Source organism: Hydra viridissima, unplaced genomic scaffold (assembly GCF_058129835.1).
Source record: "Hydra viridissima isolate aposymbiotic clone 2 unplaced genomic scaffold, HvirCarnegie_v1 scaffold_5, whole genome shotgun sequence".
NCBI lineage: Eukaryota > Metazoa > Cnidaria > Hydrozoa > Anthoathecata > Hydridae > Hydra > Hydra viridissima.
In genome coordinates, this window is record NW_028324304.1 from 12,004,890 (window position 1) to 12,015,716 (window position 10,827).

A 10,827-nucleotide genomic window follows, 5' to 3' on the forward strand; every position below is an offset into this window, starting at 1 on the left:
AAAAGTTCCGACCCAGAACCCGGCCTTGTGATCTTAGCTGAGTGTGGTTACATTGATTAAATCTTTTAAAGCTCTTCAGCTTTATTCTTGAGCAAGTTTGATTGACTTTGAAATTTTAAAAATTTCGAAATAATAGAAAAAAATGTCATTTTTTGCGCCGTAGTTGGTAAGTAATAGAATATTTAAAGATAAACGTCAAACTTTTCCAGGTTTCGTTTATCAACTGTGTTCTTAAAGCACTTATTCAAATAAAAAAAAAAAAATTTATATGCAAATATATTTAGAATGAAGTATCTCGTTACATCATTACAAAATATTTGATTATTTACACAATTTAACATCATCTAACTTTCGATCTGTAAAAAGATGCTCAATAAAACCAGAACATTTTCTTCAATCGAACGAGGTTTCCACTAATCATTCTTTATTTCTGATTTCGAAAGTCATTTAACTTCTGATAGTTATATAACTTATGATGGTCATTATACTTAAACAAATAATAATAAAAAATGTTATCTGATTGTTTTGCTGTTTCCTTTCTTTTTTTTCTGTAGACGCCATAAATTTTAAAACTAAAAAAATCGAACTAAGATTTTTACTTAATTACCAAAATTTAACTAATAACTTAAGTAAGAAATTTGCTCAAAAAGATCAAATGACGTAAGCTGGTTAGAAAGATCAAATGATGGAAATCAGTTAGAAAGATCAAATGATGGAAATCAGTCAGAAAGGTCAAATGATATCTACTAAGAACTCCAATGATTTACAAGTTAGACAAATGTTGTTTTAAAGTGTCTGGTTATTTTAAAAATTCTTTGGCCATATTTTTTCAGATAATTATCATATAAATAATAAAATAAACTAAAATATGGAATTATAATTCGCCTTGGCTCTTTTGTTTTGCAAAAACTTTATTTGATTTCCCTATAGTAAGTTGGTTTAAACAACAAAGTGATTATTTCACCTCTCTTTCTGAAGAGTTCTACTAACCAATCTCTATCATGAAAATTGTTTGAACCTCTCTATCATAAGAGTTCTGTGAACCACAGGTGTCTGTTTTGTTACAATAACAATAACCTACTAAAAATTCCAAGAAGCATCAAAAATTTTAATTAACTGTCAAAAAAAAAGAGGTTTTAAAAAAAGTTTCTACTTTATATAGTTTTTATTATTATCTGACTCTCTTAAAATTTATTATTTGTAGCTCTGTCGCTTGTTTTTATTCGATGGAAGATTGGAGTATTATAGAACTACCACCACATTTCCCTTATTAATAAAATCTCTTGATTTTATTAATTTATCATACCCAAATATTTTATGTCAAAAAACATCTCACATTCTTTTTTAATTAGCAGATAATTTTCTGATTTCAAAGTTTCAATGTTCATTATTAGATTCAACGTTAAAGTGAAGTGATTCTGTCGACTTGAATATTTTTATAAGTTGACTCGCTTTTGTAAAATCTTCACCAAGCTTTCTTAAAACCTCTGCTCTTTTTTCCGATTTCGTGTGAGCTTCAGCCAAACGCTTTTCCAACTCCGGTGTTATACTGCGAAGTCTCTAAATGTTTAATTTTTAATAATCAAAAAAACTAAATTGATAATTTTTGAAAATTTACCATCCTACATCTATCAAAAAGTTTACCTTACAAAAATGCATGTATTACAAAACTACCTTTTTAATAAAAAGTTATATAAAAATTTCCCAAACAAGACGCAAATATAAAATGAAGAGATAGGTGTTGAAGCCTGTTCGGCTTCTCGATAATAAACTAGCGGGTTTATAATATCCCCGCAATGCATTGTGTGCTAGCCATGCTTTCCTTAAGTTTTTGTTAAATCTATACTTGACTATGCTAGAGCACTTTATTAAGACTTTGTACTAAACTTCTTATATTGTAAATATATATTATGTGCTTGCAACTACTCAAGTTGTTTATCTAATGCGAACCATTGAGTAAGCTAAAATACTCAATATTTGGAGCCCACGGAGAGAGATCGAGAGATTGTCAAAGTTAAGTATTTATGAACATTGTATTTGTTTTTTTGGGATTAACCTGCGTTTTGGGGTTGTCTGGGGGCGTATTTTTGCTAGCATTAAAAAAATTACATAGTGTGTGTGTAATTTGTGTTTGTGGTTGTATCAGAATTAGCCATAATTTTTTTTGAATAAACTGTTGTTACTAGCATTCTTAGGGTTCGTAATAATGGCAGGTATTGCTGGAAAAAAACGTATTCGCACCATTACCATCATTGCTATAAAAAACATACTTGAAAAGGCTAATAATTGCATGACTAATTTCAGTCAAGGTAGTGACTCAGTTGAGGAACTATGCAGTTTCAAAGAAGTTTTGATTGAAAAATATAATAAGGTTAAAGCCATTGATGATGAATTAATAAATTTAATTGAAGATGATGAGGACTTACAAAATGAAGAGAATTTAGCCAATGAATTCTCTGTATTTTTTAAGAAAAATATCAAAATAATTGAAAGGTTTAATGATAATTATTGTAAGAATAACAATGAGTCACAATCTGGGAGTGTACAAGGTTCTACATCTACTTTTGGAAAGAATAATATTAGACTTCCACCTTTAAAGTTATGTACCTTTGATGGAAAGCCTGAGGAATGGCAGACCTTTTATGAAAATTTTGAATGTGCCATTCATAATAATGAAGATCTTTCCCCAATACAGAAACTTAACTATCTACGTAACTTACTTGAAGGAAAAGCATTAAAAACAATTTCAGGTTTAGCTTTAACAAATGATAATTATAACACCTCATTAGAACTGCTTAAAGAAAGGTTTAGTAATAAACAACTTTTAATATCATCACACATGAAGTCACTCCTTGCTTTAGAGAGAGTGCAAAGTATAAACAATATTTCTTCGTTACGTCGAATACATGACAATCTTGAAGTTCAAATTAGAAGTTTAGAAAATTTAGGTATAGATTCTACTATGTATGGACCTTTATTAATTCCTATCATAATGCAAAAAAATTCCGGAAGAGTTAAATTTAATTATTACTAGACAGTTTGATTCTTATGATAATTGGGATATAAGGGGTGTTTTAAAAGCTTTAAAATGTGAACTACAAGCTAGGGAGAAAGCTCAGTCAGACAGAGAAGGTAAAATTAATCATTCCACTGCAGAGGTGCTACATTCTAGTGCTCACTTTAAGCCACAATATGATTTAAAATGTGTTTTTTGTAGCAATAGTCATAGAAGTGAAAATTGTAAAACTGTGACTAATATAAGTTCTAGGAGAAATATTTTAAGAGAGAAGAGGCGTTGCTTTAATTGTTTAAAGCCAGGCCATATGTCTGGTAATTGTCGTTCTAAAATCAGCTGTTTTGAATGCTCAGGGAAGCATCATGTGTCTATGTGTTTTAAAAAGTTTCCTTCTCATGTTGATGATGAAAAAGAGTTAAACAGTAAATTGACATCTGTTGTGAGCAATGAATTACTAAAATCTAAGAATGTTTTATTGCAAACAGCTATTGTTACTGTGAAGAATAAGGAAAATACACAGAAATGTCGACTTCTTTTTGACAGTTGCTCTCAACTCAGTTATATTTCGCCATCATTACGTAAAAAGCTTTTTCTTCCCACAATTGGTAGGAAGCAAATAAGTATTAAAACCTTTGGTAATCAAACACAAACACAAACTTTAGATATGGTTCAGTTTTCAATAGTAACCATAAACAATTCTTTAATACCTGTAACATGTTTTGTTAAGCCCATATGTGCTCCTCTTAGTGGTCAATTTATAGAAGAAGCTGTTGATTCTTTTGAGCATCTTAAAGGTCTCACTTTAAGTGATAGTAATGTTGATTGTAGGTCCTTAGAAGTGGATGTATTAATTGGTGCTGATTATTACTGGTCATTTTTTAATGGAAAAGTAATTCGTGGCGATACAGGTCCTGTTGCTTTACAATCAGCAGTTGGTTATGTATTAAGTGGTTGTGTCAATACCACATCTGGAAAGAATTGTAGTGTTTTTTCCACACATACTTTAAAAGTCGAAGCTGAATTTATTAATGAAATTTCAAAGTTTAATAATAATGTCAAAAAGTTTTGGGAATTAGAGAATTCAGGAGTTGAAAATATTGTTGTCAAACACTTTAAGAATAATATTCATTTTGATAATAAAAAATGTCTGTATACAGTTAAATTGCCATTTAAAGAGAATCATCCATTATTAGGTGATAACTATAGTTTATGTACAAAACGTTTGAATACAGCTCTCAAAAGGTTAAAGAATGATCCTGAGCTCTTAAATGAATATAATGAAATAATCGTAGACCAGTTAAAGTCTGGTGTCATAGAAAAAGTAAATAACTATAATTTGAATTCTGGAGGTGTGCATTACTTGCCACATCGCCCAGTCTGTCGTAAAGACAAAGTTACAACAAAAGTGAGAATGGTTTTTGATGCCAGTTCTTCTTTATCTGGTCCATCTTTAAATGATTGTTTGCATGCTGGACCAAGTTTAGCAACATCTTTATTTAATATATTATTACGTTTTCGTGCAAATAAATATGCCTTTATAGCAGATATAGAGAAAGCCTTTTTGCAAATTGCTCTTGATAAAAATGACAGAAATTATTTACGTTTCATATGGTTTGATGATATTAGTAATGTTAGTAGTAAAAACTTGTTTATATCTCAATTAGCTACTTATCGTTTATGTCGAGTTCCCTTTGGTGTTACCTCATCACCATTTCTTCTTAACGCCACATTGATTCATCATGCAGAGAAGTATTACCTCTCTGATGTCAATTTTGTCTCAAAACTTTTACAATCCTTACATATAGATGATTTAAACTCAAGCTGTAGAACAATCGAAGAAGGTTGTTTATTTTTTAATAAATGTAAGGACATATTAAAAGAAGGTGGTTTCCACCTAAGAAAATTTGAGTCTAACTCTTCCGAATTTGAAAAACAAATTAACGGTCACAATTTTGAAAGAAAATTAAATACAAAGGTTTTAGGTCTTAGATGGAATAAGGAAGAAGATTCCATAATTTATTCGTTTGAGGAGTTGTTGAATTTAGCTGTAATAATTCCAACTAAAAGAGAAGTAATGAGTTTCATTGCCAGTATTTATGATCCAATAGGTCTTATAAATCCAGTAGTTGTAACATGTAAGAATTTATTTCAAAGAATTTGTATTGCTAAATTAGGTTGGAATGAAAAATTATTTGGAGATTTATTGTCAGATTGGAACCTTATTTTAAATGATTTCAAGTCTGTTTCCCAAATAGCAATGCCGCGATGGTATATGAACCCTGGGTTGGGTGCTATGAATGATGTTAAGTTCGAATTACATGGGTTTTCTGATGCAAGTGTTAAGTCTTTTGGGTGTTGTGTTTATCTTAGATTTTTTAATGCTAGTTTTAGTCGCGCCTCTTTGATAGCCTCGAGATCTAGGGTTGCCCCATTAGGCAAAAACACAATGCCTCGATTGGAACTTTCTGGGACTTTACTTTTAGCAAAATTGTTAGCATCTATTTACGATCAATTGATACCAATTTATAACATTTCTAATGTAGTATATTGGACTGACTCAACCATTTGCTTGCATTGGATTTTTAACACGAACAATACCTATGAACAGTTCATACAAAATCGATTAATTAAAATAAGAGAATTAACTTTAATTTGTAATTGGAATTATATTGAATCCTATAGAAATCCTGCAGATATAATTTCTCGAGGATCATCACTTAAGAAGTTATATAGGAATGGGCTCTGGGTTTCTGGACCCAATTTTTTAAATGATGTTAATATCAAATGGCCATATTATGAACATGCCATTCATTCAGATGAATCACTGGAAGTTTTATGTAATGTTGCACACTCTGTATATAATCTTAATCTTGACTTTATTAATATTACTAAATTTAGTGATTATAGGTGCTTACTTCGAGTAACATCATGGATTCTGCGATTTCTCAATAATGTAAAAGGTAAAAGAAAGAACAGTATGACGATCGGTCCAATTACAGCTGAAGAAATAGATAACTCAAAGCGACTGTGGATTAAATTTTCACAATTAAATCTAACTGATGAAAATAGTTTCAAACAATTACGAAAAGATCTTCGTTTATTCACTGAAGATGGAATAATTCGATGTCGTGGCAGAATCGAGAATGCTGACCTAGAATATGACACTATGTTTCCTATTTTTATTTTTAAAAGCTGTTATTTTGCTAAATTATTAATTTTACATTTTCATAAACTTGTCAAGCACAATGGGGTAAAAGAAACAGTTAATGCATTGAGATCCCAGTATTGGATACCTTGTTGTAGACAACTAGCAAAAAGTGTGATACGAGAATGTACAACTTGTCGACGTCTAGAGAGTAAACCTTATTGTTACCCACCTGCTCCTCCTCTACCTGAAAGTCGTTTAAACTTTGATTTCGCTTTCAAGTCTGTTGCTTTAGATTATGCAGGCCCACTTTATGTTAAAGATGTTTACAATGGTAGTACATCAAATAAGGCATGGATTTTTTTGTTTACATGTTGCAGTAGTCGTTCAATTTTGTTAGACTTAGTAGCTGACTGCTCATCAAATGCGTGCATTATGGGTATTCGTAGATTTATAGGGAGACGGGGGGTTCCTGATATAATTTATTCAGACAATGGTTCTCAGTTTGTGTCATCTGAAACTCAATCGTTTGCTGCTAACCATTCTATAAAATGGAAATTTAATGCGCCTTCTGCACCTTGGTGGGGAGGGATGTTTGAGCGACTGGTTCGAATGACAAAAAGATGTTTAAAAAAGGCGTTAAAGTCCTCGAAATCTTCATATGAAGAAGTACGAACATTGCTTTCGGAAATTGAAATGGTATTAAACAACCGACCATTAACTTATTTGTATAACGACCAGGGCGATGAAGCACTCACTCCCAATCACTTAGTTTTTGGTCATAAGCTCCGTTTTGAATCAAGTTTAAGTTCAAGTGATAAGATAGAACAAGATGTATATATAAGAAACAGTATGTTAACTAATACGTTGAATCATTTTAGAAGCAGATTCAAAAGTGAATACTTGACAGAGTTGCGTGAATACCATAAATCAAATCAAAATAATGGTAGTTATGGTATTAGTGTTAATGACATTGTATTGATTGAAAACGATAATTGTAAAAGACAGTTGTGGAAGTTAGCACGAGTTGAAGAATTAATATATTCTAACGATGGGGTCATTCGAGTCGCCAAAGTTAATTACATACAAGAAAACGGAAAATCGTGTTCAGTAAGTCGACCTATTAATAAGCTATATCCTATCGAATGTTCTAACAAAGCGAAGATAATAACTATCACCTTCGTTAATGAGAAAACTATTCCTTTACTCGTCAAAGGTGGCGGGAGTGTTGAAGCCTGTTCGGCTTCTCGATAATAAACTAGCGGGTTTATAATATCCCCGCAATGCATTGTGTGCTAGCCATGCTTTCCTTAAGTTTTTGTTAAATCTATACTTGACTATGCTAGAGCACTTTATTAAGACTTTGTACTAAACTTCTTATATTGTAAATATATATTATGTGCTTGCAACTACTCAAGTTGTTTATCTAATGCGAACCATTGAGTAAGCTAAAATACTCAATAATAGGAATGTTGCGGAGCAATCCACTTCTGATGCAGTAAAGAGTTGTTAGCTTGCACAGTTATGATAGGCAAGTCTGTAATCTTCATCCTGCCTTCTGAGAGATGGTTAAAAAATACGCCAAAATATTTTTAAGGTTAAAAAAAAAAATTTGTGAATTTTTTGATTTTATCAAAATAAGTTTCGTTCAGATTGTAAATATTTACAATATTTTAGAAAAACGTTGTAAAAAATTCGGCGAGTTTTTATTTTGACATTTTGGTGGAAAGCCCTCTAACATTCCCATCCCAATAATTCATATCTGTTTATTTATAACATAAAGTATATATACTTATGTATATATACACATAGGAAATTTATGCACGGGAGTGGGGTGGGGTGGGGGGTGGGGTGGGGGTGGCGAGAGTATTTATACGCCCCCTTGATTATCCGTGATAATATGTCATTGAAGTACTGCTGCAGCTGGTAGAAGCACCAGCAAGTGTGAAAAAGATATAAATGTATTTTCACAAATTTTGTCCTCATACCAGAAATGTATAAAGGAATCAAGAGAAGCTCTCGATAAAATTATTTACAGCGATCCCTTACTCGCAAGACAAAAACAAGCCATTCGAGGTCAAGCAGATGAAGCTTCAAATTTTAGTCGGTTTTAAAAGTTAGAGCTATAGATGTTTCGCAATTGAGTCTCAGGTTACAGAGAACGAAATGTAAATGGATTTCACATGAAATAATAAAAGAATTGCTTCTAATGATAGCATCCGAAATAATCAGAATTATTACTGTTAAAATTAAAAAAGTTAAATATTTTCAATAATGCTTGATGAGACTTCAGACATATCTGTAATGGAACAGGTTTCATTGTGTGTTCGATCAGTTACCGTGACACATTAAAATTGAATGATATATTTTAAGTTTTTATGATAAAATTGAAGAATATTTTTTAGGTTTAACTGACAAAACTGATTATAAAACCCTTTTCAAAGTAAAATATTAACCACATTAGATTTACCCATAAATAACTTAAGAAGGCAATGCTTTGATGGTGCGAGTAATTTTTCGGGAATTTATAAATTTTTTTCGGGAGTTTATAACAGCTTACAAGCAAAAAAAAAAGAGTCACCGAGCATTATTTGTAATTATTTGAGCATTATTTGTACATTTTCTAGCGCATTAACTAAATCTCGTAATCCAAGACTTTATGAAGAATGTTATCGAGGTAAGAGATATTCTTCAGCTTACTAGGGAGTTAATTACGTTCATTCGCGAATCACCGAAGAGACTTGCTTGGTTCAAGACATTTCAGCAAGAAAGTGACAATTTGTCATTAGACCATTTTGGTCTTTGCGATGGACGATGCGATACACATCACTTACATCAATACTGAAAAACTTTGAGGATTTACGAAACATCTTTTCTAAACTGTCTAATACTGAAAAAAATGAGGCGGGAGTAAATGTAAACGGATTCATGAAGCATCTGGATGACGCAGATACATTTATTATATTGAAAATTACAAGTAGTATCCTAAAACATTTGGAAGGAGCTAATATCGTTATCCAGAGTAAAAATCTACATTTAAAAACATGCACTGATTTTATTGATACTTTAAAAAACACCATTTACAACATGGAAGAAAAATTTAATTCTGTCATTTGGGAAGATTTAAAAGAGGAATGGAAACTTCTTGGTTTAGATGAACCTAAGAACCAAGGAAAAGAAAGCTACCATTTAGATTTGACTGTGGATTGACAGAGCTACACATTTTCACTGCTAAAGAGCGTTATAATAAAGTCTACAAAGAAGTTATATATTTTGTTCCCAATTGTTGTTACCGAAAAGAGAGTCTTTTCTAATTAATTTAGAAGCCTCACCAAAAACAATTTGTGACTTTTATAAAGATAATATAGACTTAAGTCAACTTAAATTGTATAGAGTTCTGTTTCATGACATAATTGAAGCCAAACATTTAAAAGTAACATCTTTCATGAACATTTTAAATGTTTTGAAACGTCATGAAAACAGCATGATTCATTTAACAGAGCTAAAAAAATTCGTGCACTTAATTATGACAGTTTCAATAACAACACGTACTAAAGCGATTATTTTCTGTGCTAAGAAGAATGAAGACATTTTTAAGAAATACAATGGCCCAGAAGAAAATTAAATCACTTATCCATTATAAATTGTCACAATGAAGAACTGGATATTCTGGATATGGAAGATTGGTAATCAATTTGTAAAAAAGACAACCATTCGAAGCAATACTTTTGCTATAGAAATTGTTAGTTCATAAGTTAATAAAAAATACCATAATTTTAACTATTCATAGGAACGGAAACTTTTGTTTCCTAGCATTTCCGTTCGCCCCCATTCGTCAAAATCAAAAGTCGTCGCCTATGTATATACATATATATCTATGATGTTTCATCTCGTAGATTATAATTTAAAAGACATAACTTACTTAATATAAACACGATTACTTTTCTAAAATCTCCAATATACTACTAAATAGATCAAGTAACAGCTTTTTTCTAGACAACTTCCAACCATTTCAAATATGGAAGTTTACATTCGATTTACCAGACAATAAACTTAATTAAATTCTATCAGATTATCTTATCTTCATGTCTATCGTTTAATCAAAAAATAAGTGCGCCATCCGAAAACGCGTCATTTAATGAAGAAAAATATGCGCCATATGCATGCAAATATGTACAGCGCTTCCAGAAAGTATTAGCGCACTCGTAATTTTTTTATTATGGACAACTTCAAATCAATATAAATTGTAAAGTAATTTAAATTTTGAACTAATTTTTTTTTTAAATGAAAGGTAAAAGCAATGAAATTTAATTATAATGTCAAATATTGTCAACCTGCTTGTTTTTTTTATGAGTTAATTAGAAGTTTAATGACTACTCGGGAAAATGTCTGAAATTAAGCATGCAAAAGTATTAGCGCACTTACAGTTTTTCAAAGATTCTAAGAAAGTTTAATATTTTATGTGACCACCTTTGTTTTTAAGGCATGCCAAGACTCTACGCGGCATAGAATCTATAAGTTTTCTGATTAGTTCTTGTGGCACGGTGTTCCACAACTCTTGGATTTGCGTTTTGAGCTGCACCAAGTTAGTGGGCTAATACTTTTGCACGCTTAATTTCAGACATTTTTCCGAGTAGTCATTAAACTTCTAATTAACTCATAAAAA

General features: G+C 31.1%; 2 protein-coding genes across 2 annotated transcripts in view; one reads left to right on the forward strand and one right to left on the reverse strand.

Annotated features, from left to right (window-relative positions):
• Positions 1 to 263: 263 nt before the first annotated feature.
• Positions 264 to 10,827, reverse strand: part of LOC149888724 (uncharacterized) — a 19,997-nt gene continuing 9,433 nt past the window's right edge. The window contains exon 5 of the mRNA XM_090087345.1: positions 264 to 1,560. Within this exon, the coding sequence (XP_089943471.1) occupies positions 1,378 to 1,560 (183 nt within the window). The 3' untranslated portion in view covers positions 264 to 1,377. The remainder of the gene's footprint in view (positions 1,561 to 10,827) is intronic.
• On the forward strand, positions 3,179 to 7,570 carry LOC149888725 (uncharacterized). Its single transcript, XM_090087343.1, has one exon. The coding sequence runs from the start codon at positions 3,324 to 3,326 to the stop codon at positions 7,413 to 7,415; it is 4,092 nt and encodes a 1,363-aa protein (XP_089943469.1). The 5' UTR covers positions 3,179 to 3,323; the 3' UTR covers positions 7,416 to 7,570.